Here is a 20,510-nt window from a genome sequence, read left to right as displayed (position 1 = left end):
TCCGATTCATTGAACCACAGACGTGGCAATCGACCCGCGTGGTCGGAAGTGTTGATAAGAAAAAAGGAATGAAAAGTGTGCGAGGTGGGAGGTGCTGAAAACGACTCGTAGGTGATAGAGGAATAATAACGAACCATGTTCGTTGTCAATTAAAAACGTGCTTCGCATGCGTTCAAATTATCATAAAGGAGTGTGCCCGTTTGGTTCGGTGTCGGGGGTGAAGTGGGGATCAAAAAGGCTTACCGTCACCGACCCGGTAGCTCAGGTGGTGGCCAATGGACATATCTCACGGGTGTTCCCTCTAGGAAGGGGCACAAGACAAGGTTGTCCCCTATCGCCGTTATTATTCGCGATCTCGCTGGAACCCCTTGCCACTCTTATTAGAACCTCACCCCTACTCAAGGGCATATGCTGGAAGGAGGGTTGGGAGGACCGGCTGTCCCTGTATGCAGACGACATGCTGATATATCTAACTAATCCTGACAGCGGAATCCCAACTCTATTACATCTCTGTGATACCCACGGAAGGATATCCGGCTATACGTTAAATTGGAGCAAATCGGAATTGTATGTTCTGAAGGGACAGGCCCCGGTCCTCGACACGGGGTGTCCTTTGAGGATAGCAGGTTCATCGTTTAAATACCTAGGCATTCAGGTTACTACTGACCCCGCGGAGTTCATGGACAAAAATCTGAAACCCCACTTAGAAAGGCTCAAGCAAGACGTTCAACTTTGGTCGGGACTCCCGCTGACGCTATTGGGGCGAGCTGCACTTTATAAAATGATGGCCCTGCCACGATTCTTGTATGTCCTTGAAAATACACCTTACCCGGTAGCCCCTAGGTTCTTTCAAAAGGTTGCAGCATTGGTATCCAACCTTCTATGGGGAAACCTCCCCGCACGCATCGCACAATCCAAATTGCATAGAGGTTGGTTTGACGGTGGTATTGCCTTACCCAACTTAAAATTGTATTACTGGGCGGCACACCTTAAACCCATCAACCAATGGATCCATACTTTACAAACCGAGCCGGCATTCCAGGCCGACAGGGTGCAACTGGGCACTAACAGCTTACTGGCTCCATTATATGACCAACGCAAAACTCGCGCTTTAGTGGGACCCACCAGACTAACGGTGACACTCTGGCATACAGCGACGGCTGCACTGGGGTGGAAGGGGAGGATCACCAAGCTAACCTCGCTGTGGGACTCTCGAGTCCTTGACAACATGAGGAACGGCAAGGGATTCTCACACTGGGACACAATAGGGATATCCACGGTGGGCGATCTCTGGGAAAGGGGCGGGGTGATACCCTTCAATAGACTGAGAGAATTATACGAACTCAGCGAAAGGGAGCTCTACAGGTACATCCAGATACAACATGCATTGCTTGCGGCCTTGCCCACGGACACAGACCTGCCCGAGTCTTCCCCGCTGGAGGACCGCCTCCTCACTGACTTTATGATTGAACATGCAACATCTCTTACATATCGCAAATTACTCAACAACCTACCATACCCAACACTGTCCTTAAAGGCGAAATGGGAGTGGGACACTAGTGAAATGGACGAACATGAGTGGAATGAGGCACTAGCGCCACCTAAGGAAGTGGGCATTTCTGCGCGGCTACGACTAGTGCAATTGAAAATACTACACAGGGTATACTACACAAGGATAATGCTACATCGTATTAACAGGATACAACACCCTTACTGCCTTCGTGGGTGCGGGGAGGAAGGCACGTTTTTTCACACCATATGGGATTGCCCCTGGATTCAGGAATATTGGAGGCAAATACTGCGAACAATCTCACAAACACTAGAAATATCGCTATTGCCAGAACCAAAAAGATGCCTTCTAAACGTGTGGGAACCTACAGATATTTCTAGGCATGGGCAACTCTGGGTTACAGTGGGATTGATGGTAGCGAAACGAGATATCGCACAACGATGGGGAGCGGCGGAAGTGCCAACCAAGTCATTATGGTGCTTGAATATGGATAAAGTAATGATAACGGAAAGGGCGGTATATTCTAACCGTGCCTGCCCGGGGAAGTGGAATAAAATCTGGACCAAATGGAATGTATACAGAGGGGAGATCTGTGATCCCTTGCCAGAGGACGATCAGGATGAATCAGATGAGGGAGAAGAAGAGGGCTAGTATTATGGGCGTCTTGTGAGGGGGGTAGCCATGGACTGTGAGAGTGGCTTCTTGCTACATTATCATGCAGGATAGACAGGAGAGGGAATACATGGAACACCAATTGAGAGGGGTATCTACCCTAGCACAAACATGGCCGTCGGGGGCTGTTGGCGAGAATGGGAGGGGGACTGGAATGGACATCTCGGTGAGGTAACTACAAAAGATCAGTATTATTATACACACGACCACATTGTTATTCCTAACAGTTACTTTGGTTTGTTGTTGTTCATGAAAAAATGGAAAATCAAAAACCAATAATGTCTGAGACACTTATGCATGTGCTGCACCTCTTCATCATAGCAGCTAAATTACTGATTATAATATTAGATACTCTGCTAGAGACTTTATAGTGCTGCAATGTGTTTAACAAATTGTTATAGCGGCCAGCCCACTGGGTTGTAGGCGTTCCGCTGTGTAACTTAATGGTGCAATAAAAGTTTTTGGAAAAAAAAGGCTTACCGTGAACAAAATGTTAGAAAACATGAACAAACGCCATGGAGTCATTACCCAGTGGTGTGAATCACCCGGTCAGCGGTGAGCATGCGTATTAAGCATTGTGAGAGGTAATAGAAAGAGGACTGTCTGTAGTATTGTGCGCAGAACAACGCGCAAATAAAGGTACATGAAAAAAGACATGAAAACATTTGTTTATAAAGTAGTAAAGTGAAATAGAACAGCTGGGAATGTAAACATGAAGTAACCAGAGAAATATGAGTAAAAGCAGGTGAAAGGGAAAAGGGAAACCAAAATCCATAACAAAGAGAGAAGGGGTGGGGGTGGGCGGGGGAGCAGGGGAGCAAGCGAGTGGGAGGGAACCAGCATGGGGTGTGAGTGAGGCCAAGCACGCGCCTGGCGAAGCTTCACGCTTCAGTAGACAGCATGCATTGGGAGGAATCCGGGTTGGAATCCTCTTGGTCAAAGATTTGTTTTCAACCCAAAAAAATGTTGGTTTGACATTATTTAGTTAAGATAAAAAAGTAATTTTTTCACTAGTTAAAAATACTAGCGCCTGATAAATTGGACTACTTGCAACAGCAGTGAGTAACACTATCCTAAAAAAATGGAAACTCCTAATAATGGGTAAAGAACCCATATTCATAGCTCATATCTATTAACAAGTATGCCATGCAGTGAAATATAAATGTGTCCTGGAAATTACAATTTTCAGCCAGTCTTGTAATAATTGTATGTTCACCCATTTATTACTACAGTGAGATATCAGACCATGATACAGTACAAGCAATGGGAGAAAACATGCTTATGGAATTACAGATTGTGTGAATGAATGACTTTACAGAGAAAACAACTCTGCTATCACCAACATTTTTTGTTGTGATTTTACTGCTACATTTTATATCTTTAACCCCTTGAATTCTGCTTCTGATTAAATATCTGTATTTATAACTGATATACGTGATAAATAATGTGGCCTATACGTTACATGCAGATCCACTGGGGGTAATATGCTATTGATCGCCATTGCTGGCGGAAGAGAGGGGCTCCTGGCTCCAATCAAGGATTTACTTTACCTGAGTCATGGCCCCTCCCCCCTCAGCAAAGGCCATTCATATCACATTAGACTCTACAAATAAACCTCATCAGGCAAAGAGTGAAAGGGCACCTGATATAAGTGTAAGGAAGAGTTCTGAATTGGAAGCAAGTAAACAAATGCAAAGTATCTTTTTGGGGAATTTGACCAACTAATAGACACACTGTTTTGTTTTCTAGCCATGGAAAAGAACTCACAGACAGAGGACAAGAAGATGTGGTCAACAAAGAATCTGGTAGACGGAGGACTGGTGATCGGCCTACTGCTGCTCACTACATTGATTGCTCGCGTAATACTCTGTAAGTAAGATTTACTATCTTTAAACTCCTTCAAAGAGATGTAATGAATTACCGGGAAATTAGACTATTCCAAAACCTCCTCTGATTCTACGATTGGACAAAATTGTGATCAAATTAACATCATCAAATGGCATTTTCTGTCCATTTTGTCACTGCACTCACAGGACTCTTTTCAATGCCATTCCATGTGTAAGAGAACAATGTGAAACTTTATGTGAAAAATACTATTATCACCCCTTTCCTAAGTCAATAAATGAGACACTGTGTGCCTGTACTTTCTTTTTAGGTCTCGCACTGCGAACCGATCGTGAAGCGATCGTCGCTGCAAGACTCTATTGCAGTCATTTCTGCTTCCAATGAGTCAAGGGAGACAGGAGACAAGTGATGTGCACGCGCGCGTAAACGGATCAGGTCACGCGCGCTTCCTGTCTCCCATGGCTCATTGGAAGCAGACACACACGCACGCACACACATACAGACCCCCCCCCGCCACACATACATACACGCACGCACACACACACATAGAGAACCCCCCCACCCCCACCCCGCAGCCGCGCATACACACATGCACGCACACACACACATAGAGAACCTCCCCCCCCGCTGCCGTGCGCACGCACACACACACACACATATACATACAGAACCCCCCGGTGCTTATACACACACATCCCTTACCTCGGCTCGGCGTGTCTTCTCATCACAGCTTGCGCAACGCAGCCAACGTGCACGCGCACGGCAACGGCGTCTCCTGCGCTACAACAGTGGTTTCATTTCACGGCCTAACCTTGTTTAAATGAGCTTTCACTTTTGTTTGTGAGCTTCACGTGCCCGGGGTTGTTTTGCCCCATGCATGGCAGCCGCCAGCCCTGAGGGTCCATCACGTCTTGGCGAGCAGTCTATTATTGTTTATTTGCTAGTTCTGCCTCCCGGGCTCGATGTGAGAGAGAGCTCGCCTTTTTCTGCAGCCTCTCTGTGCTGTCTCGTCAGCCCGCAAGGCCCTGCAATGATGAAACCTGTTGGAATTAGAAGCCGCGCAGCTGGTGTCTTGTCTTTGTAACTAGCGATATCTCAAGTCTTGCAGATTGTGAAAGAGCTGGTGTCACCTTTATGGTACCGAGCGGCCGTGGGGAATGAAGGTAGACACAGCGCTAGGTTTCAGCTGAGCAAGAAGTGTCGTGCGATGCAGTTCGGCGAGGCAATATCACTGGTAGTTATTAAACTTTACCCAGTGCCTCGAGGTTCCAGGCGGCGCATATAGGCACTTCATTTTCCGTGTCCACTTTGACTTTTGTTAGAATGTGTGTTACATCCGCATGGAAGTGGTGCCAGTGACTGGCAGTCTTTAGAAGACTATTGACGGACCAGTGAATAATGGTCCTTTTATCTAACTCCACTGCCAGTGTTCAGCACTGCAAGGTGCCCGGGGCTTAATTTCTGTGGTGGTTAATTGGATGGGCACTAACACTTCGCTTTGGAGCCCGGGTCTTTTTTTTTCATGATCGGACTTTGACCCTCAGCTAGAGTGCGAAAGGTAAGACAGGATGAATAAAAAACATAAAGGAAAACTGCGAAGAAGGAAGAAAACAGGGATGAAAACAAAGGCACAAGAGAGAGTTAAATGGCAAGTGAAGGGGGGCACAATGTGGCATCAAGATCAGGCAGCCTTGGTGTTCGGCGGTCCCTGCTTATGGGCTCATGAGAAAAGCCCCGCATTCCTGCGCCACTTCTTTATTTATGGATTGATCGATTACTAATTAGGATGAACCTGCCACTGTTAGTCTTTTGCCATAACTTCACTGTCAGTGTGCAGCACTGCAGAGACCGGCACTATTTAACGCTGCCTGAGCTCCGTGTTCTGGTCGTCTCTGCGAGAATCCCTTTTACTCTGTGAGTTGACATGTTCTGTCTGTAAAAGAAGTAGTTCTTCTAACCAAGTGTTGCACGCAGCTATGTGTTTGTCTGTGTGTGTGTGTGTGTTTGTGTAGTTAATCCTTATTCGATATTACAACGCGTAGTGACCTTCATTAATATTGTGTGAGTAAATGAATGAGTGAGTCTTTGAAGTAGTGATTGGATGAGTGAAATAATAGCGGTGGGAGTTTATGATTGACTTGTGGGAGTCAAAGAACAGTCGCACGAATAACTGAATGGCCTGAAAGTGAATTTTAACCCAATTTGCATTTGCATAGCCAATAGGTCTCGCCTTTGGGACCTTATAAGTATTTAGTTATGCAGCAGGTCCCAAAGGTGAGACCTATTGGCTATGCCAGTCCTTTTCTTTTAATGAAGGTGCAATATACATGTGTGTGTGTCTATCTATCTGTCTGTCTGTCTTTATGTCTGTCTATCTATCTAACTAATCGAGCAAGAGAGAGGGCAAGGGATCTAGGTTAGGTGAGATTCTTGATCTCAAGCAAGCTAAATAAACCACTGTACACCCGCACATAGAGTCCTCAAGAAGGGTCATTGAGTCAAGCTGGCAATGAAATCTGCTGCGACCTGCAGGTCACGGGCTACTATTCTAGCAAGGCCAACTGAACCTTCCATTTTTCCGAGGTTGGTAAATCGAGTGCAGTTTTAAGAAGATCTTTTTTATTGATATTCTTGCATTTATGAAATGGTTACATCCCAACTTCAAAGGTAATATGCAGTTTCTAAAAAGTCCCTTCTTTCGGCTCTCAGAGTATTCTTAAGTTGAGTAATAACACCTGTTAATTACAGGAACGGACAGGCTGCAAAACTGCATTATAAAACGTATATAAAAGAGGAAGTAGACACACACACCAATGCATGTCTCTGCATGCAGGATGTCACAGCAGATGCCGTTTGTGTTTGGTGAATGGGGTCTTTTTCAGCAAGGCCATCGCTGCCACACCATTGTAAAGCTTTGCACCACTCCCCCACCCCTTCCATAAGTAAATGATGCAGCAATGTGCATGTAGTTATATCTGTAGCTTTTGTTTATGTCCAACATCTCATACATACGTGCACGAGCCCCTTCAGTGTATGTCCTAACATCACAATGTGCACATCTGCAAGACACAAATCGACTTTTTAAGTCTCACAGACCTAGCGATGGGTGTTTGCTCTTTGACCCAATATATCTAAAGCGCCCTTTCTGTTGGTATAGATGATGATGTTCACTTCATTTTTTAAGCTATTAGTATTGTATGTATGTATGTATGTATGTGTGTATGTGTGTTCTTATATAGTGCTCGATTATTACCCTTGGGCATCTCGGCGCTTGCCTTGGGAACCCGTCCTGGTTTTTCCCTGTGAGATCACCCGTGCTGGGCATCCCCAAGGTGAAAGCCAGGCATCCCGCCGCGGGGGGGGGCATTGTGGAGATTAAGAAAGCTTAATGCCCAGAGTTGCAGAGTGTGAACCCATGATTCGGTCAGGCACCGAAGCGAGAATTATCGAGTCCATGGACATTTGAGCTCAAGACCCTGCCGCGTCGGGAATTGAACCCTGGTCCCGGGTCTGACCTCAGCTTCAGGGTATGCCTTCTCTAACCAGTGAGCCACACTTCTCTTCATGCCTTGTATTTATGTTTTAAACCGCAAAACATCAAAGGCAATGTCATTTACAAAGCCAATAGCTCAAAATTGTGTGAATGCGAGACCTATTGCATTGCAAATGCTTGTTATGTATCAGAGATTATTTGACGTGAAGTCATATCCTTTTAAATAAACTTTTGTTCAAGTCACTCTTACTCCTTTCTCCAATCTTCTTAGATTCATTAGTTACTGCCAGAGCCCAGAGTACCCATGAAAAGTTGTCACAACTGGAGAGCAATCTCAGCCTGGCAATGAAGTACATCAGGTGCAAAGAGAGAACTTCTGGTATAGATTGTGGACGTAAGTACTCTAGCTTGGACAGGTATTTCTACTGTGCTACATGCAGATGAGAGGCACAAGCAGGCCTGGAAATGTCTAATGCCAGATCCATATGGAATGAGCAAGAGAACATCATAGGGACTCTCCAATAACGAACCTTCTTTATAAAATTGGCCACTTGTTATTATTTTTTTTTTCACTTGTTATTTTTTATTGCACATATTCCGTAAATATTGAACAACAATCCAAAAGTTTTTAGGTCTCGCCTGGCAAAACAGCGTATGTGCTGCCCTCACCATGGAGAGGACCTTTTGGAATCAATTCAACCGTGGGCTTACATGCACGCTTCTGCATGGACAAAGATGGCTGTCTCGCCATCTGTCCAAAGCAGACAGTATGTGCGTGTTCATACGACTGTGGACAGTCCGACGCCATCTTACTCTAAATAGCGTGTTCACCACTCTGCTGCACTCACCTCCCCTCGCACGTTCACCACGCTGCCGCGCTCACTCCCCCTGCCCCTCGCGCGTTCACCACTCTGCCAGGCTCACTTCCCCTCGCCCCTCTCTACTGCAGCATTTCCTGACTGTAACAGTGGGAAGATCAAACAGATATCAACAATCAACAAGAGCACAAGCAACTAACTCAGCTTTTCTGGTTATACAAAAAAAGTGGTGGACATGCTGGTCTAAGATGTGTGTCCTAATGACTGTAGTCTATTTTTCTGAAATAGGGGGAGTTGTTTGGTCTACTCTACTGGGTGCGATCAGAATGACAATACTTGGAAACACAATATGCAACATACCTGAATTTCAGGGAATATAATGAAAACCATATTGCCGTTGCAACCTAGAACTGCACACACGATTATTCATTTCACACTAATGAAATCATCTTCTGCAGCTGCAACCTCCTTATCACGGCTCGACTTCACAGCCAAGAGCTGCTTCAGCTCTGATCACAGAGCGCACTCACCACTTTGGTAAAGTGTAAAACTTTTTTCTATGCAGTAACAGCGATGTGTAGTAAAAGCAGCTTCAAAGCAGCAAGGACAAAACCATTGCCAAACTTCAACAAATATTATGACACTGTAAAAGGTGCACACGACTTCACGCAAACGATGCATGTGAGTACTGTTTTTTAAAAGTGGGGTGTATGACACTGATGCCTTTGCTTAAAGGCAACGTCTCAAGTACTAGGCAAAGAACAGAGACCGAATGAATCCAGAGTAGTAGGATATCGTAACATGGAAGTTAAGTTTGGGTCAGTTAACAGAGATGTTTGAGACAGGCGAGAGAAAAGGGAACATGAGGAGGGAAGGAGAGCGAGAGATAGAGAAACATAGATGAGAAGGGAGAGTATGCAAAAAAAGTAAACATATTCAGTACAAATAAACATAGCACAGCACTTAGTGAAGCAGGAATGCTGCATTTATCTGAGTGAAGATATCACTGTACCGCTAAAGGTCTCAGCAAACGTGGAAGGTGAAAAAGCCTTCAAGATCATTGCAGAGTATGAACTGTTGGAGCTTTCGTATAAGTGAAATGGATTCTAGTGTCACAAGATCTCTTAATTGGAAGTTGATTTAGCCAAGGCCATTTGATATAGAAAGTTAATCAACATGTATAAGAACTAACGCAGCTGCAGAGCAGAGCAGGTCTCAACATGAGCACCTGTTCCCTCATGATTCCGAGCACGCACGGCCGGTCGCAGTCTCAGGACTGCACAAGCCTTCTAACTGTGCGCCGCTCTCTATCCTATGACGAGGAGTCCTGATTTTAATGTTCTTGGTCTGTAGCCATGATTATTTGCACATGTTGCTCGTTACTCTGTAGTTTGTTTCAGCAGGACACATCACCCTGTCCATGTTAGCTCTTTCTTAGAGGGGCAATTCACTAACAAAGGTGTTAAGTGTCAACCATGAGCCACTAGGACAAGTGATTGACCGTCTTACACCTTCGATGTATCCTTGCCACAAGACACCCCTAGAGTTCAGCACCACGCCAGAAGGTTGTTGTATTGGACTTACTTTAGCTCGCCTGTGCACATATATCAAGACACAGCTGCATTAACTGCAAATCCCAGGGTGTCCCTATCGTTCTGCTGTTATCCAAGTTCGAAATCAGCAAATGGCAATCTCTATAACTAATTAAAGAAGATATTTGCAAAGGAGGAGGGGTAAAGTAATAAATTCTCAAAAACGAGAGGACCAAGAAAAGAAATGCTAAAACTAAGCTTAATAAGCATTGGCATAGCCAATAGGTCTCGCCTTTGGGACTTTATAAGTGTTTAGCCATGCAACACTTGATGTTGTTGCACCAAGAATATTGCACTGGATATCTAAACACTTATAAGGTCCCAAAGGGGAGACCTGTTGGCTATGCCAATGTTTGTGTTAAATTGCATCTCTTTACAAACTTCCAAACACCTCCCATGAGTTAGTCCTGACCACCCCCCCATGAGTTAGGCCTCACCACCTATGCCAATGCTTATTTTAGGTAGGTTTGAAAAGGAATTCATGAAATACCCAATGCTGTTTCAGAAAAGCTTTTATAATGTTAATATTGGTCAGGAGTAACAGTGCTAGTCTGAGTGTTCTTCTGCATCCAATAGATCAAATACACCTTTAAGTGAATGTGGTGCTCTGTAAATCCCATTACAAATAAAAATACCAAATAAGGCTTCAATACACGGCACACTAACCACGTGCATTTTTTTGCTGCATGACAAATTACGTAATATTGTACAAGAAAATTGTGCCCCATTCTACAGAGCTGCAATTGAGGCTAAATGGTCTGTGATGGAGTGGGAAAGGCTCACGGATTGAGACAAGAAACAGAGGCCGGACACAAGTATTTGGAGCAAAGCATACAGCCGTCAGATAACTGTAAACTTTCCAAGGAACTCCTTTCGATAGTCCTGTTGGATGCTGGGATCATTACAGATCCTATGTGCCAGGATGAAATTGGCCCTTGCTTGGATTTTCAGTTTTATATTTTAGACTCCAGACTGCTGGTGTTCTGAGTATGATGTGCTAAGATGCACTGGGTAGTGTGAGCTTCTTAGGAAGATTTTTCATGCAGGTGGGATGATCAATGGTCTTTTTTCTTAAGCCTCTTGATAAAGAGTGTTTGGATGTGAAGAATGCTCTTGGTGGCAATGTGGGAGTCTGTGGAGCAGATTGTTGCCACCACCCAGACACCAGAAGGCGAGAGCTTGACCAATAGTTCTGAAGTCACCTTCTGAAAGGAAACATTTCTCTTTGTTTAGATTAGAAGAAAAAGATGACAGTAGACACTTTTTGATTCCTGGAAATGTGTTCCTTGTGGGTGAGGTCCTGGGTATATCACAGTGACTTGGCATTGAGTGCAAGATGCTTTATGAATAAGCCCAAATTCATGTTTTTGAGCCAGGGTTTTGCTAGTTGATGCACATTGTTGTTGGAGATTAGAGGAGTTCTATTTTTAAAGGGCACAAGCTTTTGGGAGGTGTGGGTGAGGTCCAGCTGATGGAAGTTGTTAATGGTATTTTTCCTGAATACTTAGCGAAAGGAGCTGGTAGCTTTGGCTATGTGAGAAGGTATAATGATTAGAACCAGTCCTTAAAAAGCTAACCCACTTACGCTGGAACAGGTTGCTGAACATGTGGGGCCACTGTAAAGAGTAACTGCGCAAATATACATTCAGGGCAGTAGATGATGAAGTTATAAGCTGCTATGCTTAAGCTCAGGGCCCTAGGGACACCGCCAACTACAAGAGAATGTGGTTTGAGCACCCTGAGGCTTCACTTCTGATCCAAGAGAAGTATTGTTGTTGGTTGTTCTCAGTGTACCTTTGTCTTTCAGAGTTCTTCTACCAGGTCTGCCCCACAGATTGGCGGTTGTATAATGGAAAATGCTATTTCTTTTCTGAAAACACCCTCACATGGGACGAAAGCAGATCAAAATGTCTGACAAGTCAGGCAGACCTGGTTATCATCAATGACCACATGGAGCAGGTGAGTTAAGTTTGGGTAATGCTTTGTTGTGATTGCTCAAAAGCATCTTCCATGGTATATTTCTGCTTCGGAAGTGTTGTCGTCTACAGTATTGAGACCTTGTATTTCAAAATTAGTTTTAATGAATATCAATCTATAGATCAGTTGCCATTCTATATGTTTCTCTACCAGCCTCTTTGTCTATCTTTGTAGCTATATACATACACATACACACACACCCTCACACACACTGTAAAATAGAAGACCTTGCTCAAGACTATTAGCAGTCAGAGCTAATTGAGGCAAAGTTTTGGGTGAGAAAATATGTAAAAGAACCATTGCCTGAGCCAATGGTACCAGCTTTGTGTAGTGAAGACATGATCTCCACCAGTAAACACTGAACAGGTACAGTCAGGGCAGCAACAGAACAAAGGTTTGTTCAGTAGCATTGAAAAGTTCTTTAAAGAGACACAAATACAAGAAAACATAGAACAGTGAACAGTAGTGCAAGCCTCCCTCCCACACAAAGATCAAGTACTGCACCAACAGCTCACTCTTCTCTCACAGAAAAGCAGAGCAGTTCCAAACCTGTAACAACAGTGCAAGCTTCCATCGCGCAATACAGGTGCATCAGAGATGGCTGCAGGGCATGTTTCACTCATACAGATGAAATGAAAGCAGGATTGTAAAGTTGACACACACAGGCACCCGCACACACACAGCAGCTGTTAATGCTTCATTCACACACAGAATGGTTTCAGCACAAGCGGCTGTAGAAGACGCTTTCCTCGAAGTAACAGAATAGGTACCTTACTGGAGTCAGCTATGTTATACACAAGAGGTACATTAGCAGCACCCAGACCTCCATGCTTACATACATCACATACACCACCAGCAACAGAGAGCATGCATGCTCCTCCCACACAGAACAGGGACAGCATTGGCAGAACAATGGAGCATAAAACTCACACATGCATTGCTCAGCACAATATGTACAGCAACATAGGTTGCTGGAAATGCTGTCACACATGCACACACATGCACAGAAGCACACACAACAGGTACGTTGGAGGCAGGCAGCGGCCATGCAAGTTTACAGCCTCAACTTTAAGAGCAGTAGGGTAAGCTGCCTGCACAAACAGAGCAGGTGCAGGACACGCAACAGTAGGAGGGGCTTCCATAGACAGTAGAAGAAATGCCTTATCCCTGTACAGAGATATGCAGCGTACATGAAGCATCAGTGAAAGCTCCCCTCTCACAGGAACTAACAAAGCAGTAGTAACAGTGCAGGCTTCAGCCGCTCATAGGCCCAGCACTGGATGCTGCAACTGTGCAAGCTTCTGATACATACACTGAACTGTTCCCTCACAGACACCAGCAGTATACGTACACTCATGTTCTAAACATGTATGGCAAAGGAAGAAGCAATGTAAATTTCTCTTACACACGGGAAAAGTACATCAAGTCAGCATAAGTGTAAACTACACACAAACACAGATGTTGTAGCACAATGAGTAGCAAACCTTTGCCACAGCAACATTTGTTCAGCACAAGTTCTAATGGTCCAGGCAACCCTCACTCAGTACACAAGTACATTACAGCTGACAGCTGTGCAAACCTCTTCTCATACAAAGATGTATGGCAATGTATGGAGATGTATGGAGATGTATGGAGATGGTGCAGGGAGAGAGGGAACGATGTTAGCAAATCTAGGATTGAAGACAGGATAAAAAAAGTACAAAATATGCTGCACCTATGCAAGCAGTGCTCACTACTCTGCTTTGACATTGTGGCACAGTCTGATAGAGGTGGCGGTGGTTACAGGCCTGCAGGCGCCAACAGTGTTTTGATGGATCTCAAATCATAAAGAAATTGAATTTAAGTGCATCCTAGTGAGAGTGGTTGCCGCACCACAAGTCAAGAGACCTGTTACTCCCAGCAGCCATTTTACCATACAAAGGGTTTTGGTCAGTAAATTTTCAGAATCTTTGCACTCACCCAACTCTGTTGTATCTCTGAGTTGCTTAGCATCACAAGTGGCAACCTGGGTCTGAGACAGGTCACAAATACCACAAGTACTCTGGGATTTGTGATCTTTTACAGAACCTGTTCACTTTGCTCTCCTACAGCTCTTCATCTCAAACACGACAAAGCTGGATATCCTCTGGATTGGCCTGACGGACAGGGATAAAGAAGGTGCCTGGAAGTGGGTGAACGGTCGCAGTTTACAATCCGAAGCGTAAGTCACCTTTCAAGCAAAAAGTACATAATTTATAGTTCTGTATATTATAGTTTTCTATTTGTACCTTATTTCACTTACCAAACAACAGAATCTAGAACAGCGACGTGTTACCTAAGGGTAATAAGCATAAGCAAGGCCTGTAGGTCTCGTTTATTTCTAAATGGGCGTCTTCAGTCCTTGGTGAGTTTGTGCGAGCAATAACCCATCTTACATGCTCAGTCATTTATCCTTGAACTCAAACATCCAATCAGCTATCATATGACTCATTCTTGTATCAGTACATTTGTCAAAATTGATGTTGTGAAGAAAGGTAGTATGGAAGGAACAAAAGAATACATCAGATTTATAAATGTGTTAAACTCGGAAGCTAGAATTCATAGTTTTAGACAAACTGTGTGATAGAAAACATGGGAAATCTTATCCAATTAGGAGATGGCTGAGCAAAATCAAGAGGTCAGAGATGTAATTTCACAGATGGAAGAAGAAAAATAGAAAGAAGTCTAAGGATCACATACTATTGAGCCACAATTTGGGCTTGTCTCTATATTCTGACTGCACCCTGTAAACAACCAGAGAATTCTGACTGCAAATGGGGTGGTATTCACCTGATGTACTATTAGGGGCCCATTTTGATTAATTGAGCCAATTGGAATTGAGGATGATGTACTAATAGAGTAGGTTATTTCCCATCCTACGGTCACCAAAGGGCACAAGGGCCCTTTCACCTAATCAGATTTCAACAGGTTGTACTAAAACCCTGGAGTGCACAATTTACTCCCAGGTTCAATTCCTGAATTTGGCTGCATTCAGGAGATTGTACCTAAATCAGATTGTCAATGGAATGAAGGCGTGAACTGTAAGTGGCAGATGACGAAGGGAAGAGAAGAAGTGGAGCTTTGTATCCTTGCGAAAGACTTTTCACAAAAAGACAAAGCTCAGGAAAAAATGTGCAAGGGAAATTGAGGACGGATAAGGATAGAGGAAAGAAGATGGTCAATAGCAGAGAAGAGTGGGAATGGCTGAGAAGAAGAGAACAAAATAGAGGAAACAAGTAGAGCAGAGTCATAATAAAACAGGGGCCTGGCAGACAGATAAATCAACGAGATAAGCCAATTTCTTCCACGCGATTCGAGTCAAAATCTTTATTCTTCACAATCTCATTGGACCATAAAAGAACAGACAGTATAAAATTGCTACAACAATAGAAGTTAAAAAATCTTAAAAAGACAGAGGAGTGATCATGCAATAGGAGTAGACTGCTCAGCTAAAGAATGTTACCTACAAATAGCACCCAAGCGGCTTCCCCAGCATAGAATTACTCCAGCAACACAAATAACAACAGTTTACAAAGAAGGGGTAGAGATCATAGAATAATGATAAACAGCTCAGCTAAGAAAAATCATCCGCAAATAGCTCTCAGACAGACTACCACAATAAGAAAACAAACTATGCACAGCATTAATGGGAGAACCATCTAAAATAGGCAAAGATTACGTGTAACTAGATATGCTTTTTCTAGTTTGAATCACACTCCATATATAACAGGCTATTCAAAAGCATTTCGGGCCAGATGTATGACGCCCAAAAGAGCGCCTCGCAAATTGCAAGTTTTTTGCGACTCACAATATGCGAGGCACTATTTTGGATGTACAACCGTGTGTAACACACTGTTAGCGATTCCAAATGGGGTTGCAAATTGAGAGGCTCATGAATATTAATGAGCCTCTCACAATTTGCAACCCCATTGGGAATGCCAGCCCTCCCAGGTATAGTGGCCTGCTGGGCTCAGCAGACCACAATGTCTGAGACTGCTTTTAAATAAAGCAGTCGTTTTTTTAAATGCAGACCATTTTCCTTAAAGTAAAATGGGATGCATTTAAAAAAGAAAAAAGTGAAACGTTTTCGTTTGATTTTTTAACGGCAGGTAGTGGTCCCTGGGACATAGTAGGACATCTCGCCAGCAGACATTAGAATATTTAAATTATAATAACCCAATTTCCCTTAAAGGACTTCTTAGATGGGCCAATCCACCCTGTCCTTTGTGCCAACAGAATGTGACCTTTTTGAAAACAACAAGGGAACCCAAAGAAGTCGGCAAGGGACCTTGGGAGTCAATATTATTAGGGCAACAGTGGTACCTTACAAATAATAATGCTTAATCAATAAATATAGACAAAGTTGTTGCTATATTTGAAAGTGACATGCCCAGCCGGGCAGAGGTCTTGGTATTTACTTTTCAGTCAATGTAAAACATGAATAACACACAATATACAAGACAGGGCACAAGCCCGTACCCAGTCAACCACACAAGAATGATCAGGACAGGGAACAAACAAAAGGGCTTAGGCAAGAGCTTAATGTTCTGTAAACTTGTTAATCGCACAGTTTTGATTATAAAACAGAACAATATTGACACCTTCACACTTTTAAAGGGCAAATAAATCATTTAAGGGTAGGCGTAAAATCCGTTTCGTGGGCGAATTTGCGGATTTTTTCAGCGAATCAGCGGGGACGAATTTTCAGCCAAGCAAGGGTTACAGCAGCAGGTGCAAAAGTTGAACCTAATTTCTTTGTAACCTTTTACAAAAGGGTTACAAACAAATTAACTTCAACATGGACACCTGCTGCTAATTGCTTCCTGGCGCCTCGTTGCCTACTTGCAACTATTCTCTGACCCTGCTCTGACCCTTGAAGCAGGGTCAGAGAATAGTTACAAGTAGGCAAGGAGGCACCTGTCCAAGGAATTAAACCTCATCAGGAAGCACTTACAGATATAAAAAACAGGAAGAAGGGAGAGGATGGCAAATACGCCCATTTTGAGTTGTCAGGAGGGGTTAAACTAAAAGAGACCTTTACAGCACAATTTTCATATGCATTTTGCTAAAAATAAAAAGCTGTATGTTCTGTAGGGGCAACTCGGGAATCTGGCCCTTCAGAGATCCGGCCTCTCTTTCTTTCTCTCGTTCTCTCTCTCTCCCTCTCTCTTTCCCTCTCTTTCTCTCTCTATCTATCTATCTTTCTATCTATCTATCTATCTATCTATCTATCTATCTATCTATCTCTCTCTCCCTCTCCCATAAACGACTGCATGGGTAACTTCGTTATGCAAGCGGCTCGCGAAGACGCAAAAATCCCCGCGAACACGCAAAAAACCCTGCAAACACGCAAAAAACCCCGCGAACGCGCAAAAAAACAAAAATCCGCAAATTCACACAAATTCGCGAATTTTGCGGATCGCAAATCCGCAAATTCGCAGATCGCAAATTCGCAAAATTCGCCCATGCTTAAAATCATTCCATGTGTGTAAGGTGCTCATAGTTGTCGACGGCGTTTCGATCCGTTTAACACATTCTACGGCTGGGCATGTCACTTTCAAATATAGCAACGACTTCGTCTTGATTAAGCATTATTATTTGTAAGGGACCACTGTTGCCTTAATGAAACAGAATATGACCAACTTTAGAGACCAGAAATATACACGTGGCCTGTAGCCAGTGGAGGACTTTGTTCTTTAACTGGTCCGGGGACTTGGTGATATGCGGAGACAGGCTAGGGACGTTCTTCATTACCACAACATTGTCACAGCCCTGGGGATAAACGGCATGGCTAGAGATCTTATTTCATCCTTTCTGGCCAACCGCACCCAGACAGTGAAGTTGGGTAATTTCTACTCTCCTGTCTCTGCACTCCCATGTGGAGTCCCACAGGGTTCTTCGCTAAGTCCTACGCTATTTAATATCTATGTAGCGGACTTAGCGAGGGTAATAAAGGCCCATGGGTTGCGACTTACATCTTACGCAAACGACACCCAACTGGTTTAGGCGATCCATAAGGACGGCCCAGTGGTGGCAGCTAATTTCCAAAGGGCCATGCTCGCTGTCAGTACCTGGATGTCCTCCAATTGTCTGAGGCTTAACTCAGACAAAACCGAGGTCATGACCTTCGGCAAACTGTCCCCGGAATGGTCCTCCATCTGGTGGCCCAACCAGCTGGGCTCTCCACCTGTCCCAATTGAAAAGGCTAGAAACCTGGGAGTTATTTTTGACAGCAAGCTGTCATTTAACCTTCACGTCAACAAAGTTGTGTCATCTGCGTTCTTTATTTTAAAGAAAATTAGGAAATTGCTGCCTTACCTCCCTACCTCAGCTGGGAAGACCCTGGTCTCTACCCTAGTGTTTTCTAAAATTGACTACGGGAATGCCCTCTTTCTTAACTCTCAGAAACTCGTTTTATCTAAGTTGCAGTCCATACAGAATGGGGCTGCTAGAATCCCCCGCCGCCAGCCTACTACTCCCGCCATTCGTCATCTGCATTGGCTAAGAGTAGAGGGCCGCATTAAATTCAAGGCCCTCTGCATTGCCTATAAGGCAGTGCAAGGCGTTGGACCCAAGTTTCTGACCGAAGCATTTCAGTTGTACACCCCTAAAAGGCAGCTGAGATCTGCCAACACCTGCCTCCTGCCGGTACCTCGCACAAGAACAGCAACCTGGGGAGACAGACGTTTCCTGGTTGCTGCGCCCAAGCTTTGGAACCTTTTGCCACTCCCTATCAAAACTGCCCCCAATCTGATGAGCTTCCGTAGGCTCCTAAAGACATGGTTGTTCAACCAGTGAGCTTGCGGTTCGGTCCCTCTGGCCTCCACATGCGCCGAGACACCTTCGGGTATTTGTATGCGCAATAAAAATATCGTAAATAAAATTAGAACAGCGGTCAGGTGGTAAATTAATGGTGACATCATTGTAACACCCGTCTTCTATGGGTTGACCCCTCGTGTTCCCCAACCCTCGAATTGAATTACCCAGTGGGGCATCAAATGGCGTAGTGCTACTGGTAATACTAGCCGGGTTATTAACACCAGCACTAAGGGGCTGGGTGGATGGCTGACCTGCTGTGGCTCTAGAGTCCTTACCCAAAAGTGAATCCCCCCAAGGCCCTCCCACACCACTTGGCCCATAATCTACTCGAGATTGATGATTTTCTAAAGGGTAGTGGTGCGAAATGGGGAGTTTGGCGTGTCTCTGTCCAAAGAACAATTGGGTGGGCAATAGTGTTAGTTTGGGGAAACTCAGGGCAAAAGTGCAAAGCAAGTTGAGTAGACATAGTAGCACTTATTGGGCTGGTATCAAAAGCAGGGCTTCACGGTTGTAATATAAGGGGCACCGTTCTTGATCCCTGGCATCTTTTTCATTTAGCGGGCGCCCATGTTATGTGGAAAAGTTCCATCCACTCCAACATTCCACTTAGTGGTAACCGGGGCTTTATGTATTGCCATCTCGGGTGCTGGGGGCAGATCAAACAAGCAATAGCAGATCAATAATGCAATAGCACCTCCAGAAAATGGAATCAAGAGAAGAGGCCCAGCCTCAGGTACACCCTTGGCTTGGGCACAGCTCAGAGGCTTTCCACGCTGTGGGATTCAACGCACCACCCTGGCTTTGCTGGACTCCCTGAGCCCTCCTCCTCAGTAGCCTAGAGCAATATGGGACAGGCAGTTGCTGGCGGTACAGTACAGCTGCAAAGAATCTTCCTGGCTTTATATAGCTTGATAAGACCATGGGAGAAGATTCACCCAGAAGGAAGCCAAAATTGAGGAGATTTGCTTCCATGCAGAAGGCAAGAAAAGAAATGGAACAAGAGAACCATAGAGTTCTGGTCAGAAGGAGCAGGAGGTGGGCAGTCAAAGTCAAGGCAGGTATGAGCAGAGGAGGGAGGGCTGCAGGAAGAGAAGAACAACAAGAGGGGGGTTGGGAAAAAAAGTCAAATGAGAGGAACGGGGGGGGGGAATAGAGTTCTGTGGTGATGGACGTGTCTGAGCCGAACAATTTCTTCAGGCTTTCCTCAGTGCTCTGTGTAGTGTTATAGTGACGTTGTGAGGAAGATCACTCTATCAACAGGGCTCCTTTCTTGATTTCCTCCATTTTACCTTCTTCCTCTCTCTCTCTCTCTCCTGGTCAGTCCTTTCCAAATTCCACACTCTGAGACATCCTAGAGGTGTGTAAACCCTATAATAACATGACGTCCTAAGCGTGGTCGAAAAGTGTAACGCAATGCAATGCAACACAATAGAAGACGACACATAAAACAGAACAGCAAAACCCATTACACGAATCCGATAGCAGGTACCAGATAACATAACATGGCGGGCTTATGAGGGTGCAAGTGTTTCCTGTGGCAATACTGTGGGGGCAGCAAAACCCTCAAACGAATCAGGCAACAGAAAGAATAAGACTGACTTATCTAAATCAGGAGTGTGCACTTCTTGAAAAAAATAATCTTTTGTACTCAGTAGATGCCAAGCCCTCTTCATCTCAAGCCCTGGTCAGAGGTGGTCCAGTCTGGGGGGTCAGTGGACGTCTAATGCATTCCCTACAGAAACCTGGGTTTTGCCTCACGACCACAG

The 20,510-nt window shown here is 44.5% G+C and overlaps 1 protein-coding gene across 1 annotated transcript in view; it reads left to right on the top strand.

Annotated features, from left to right (window-relative positions):
- Positions 1-20,510, top strand: part of LOC147659482 (hepatic lectin-like) — a 42,050-nt gene that overhangs the window by 21,226 nt on the left and 314 nt on the right. Inside the window, exons 2-5 of the mRNA XM_086951722.1 lie at positions 3,932-4,051; positions 7,792-7,914; positions 11,738-11,889; positions 13,998-14,107. Coding sequence (XP_086807848.1) covers positions 3,932-4,051; positions 7,792-7,914; positions 11,738-11,889; positions 13,998-14,107 — 505 coding nt within the window. The remainder of the gene's footprint in view (positions 1-3,931; positions 4,052-7,791; positions 7,915-11,737; positions 11,890-13,997; positions 14,108-20,510) is intronic.

Source organism: Lissotriton vulgaris, unplaced genomic scaffold (genome assembly GCF_964263255.1).
Source record: "Lissotriton vulgaris unplaced genomic scaffold, aLisVul1.2 SCAFFOLD_5212, whole genome shotgun sequence".
NCBI lineage: Eukaryota > Metazoa > Chordata > Amphibia > Caudata > Salamandridae > Lissotriton > Lissotriton vulgaris.
This window is presented reverse-complemented; position numbering and strand designations above follow the sequence as displayed.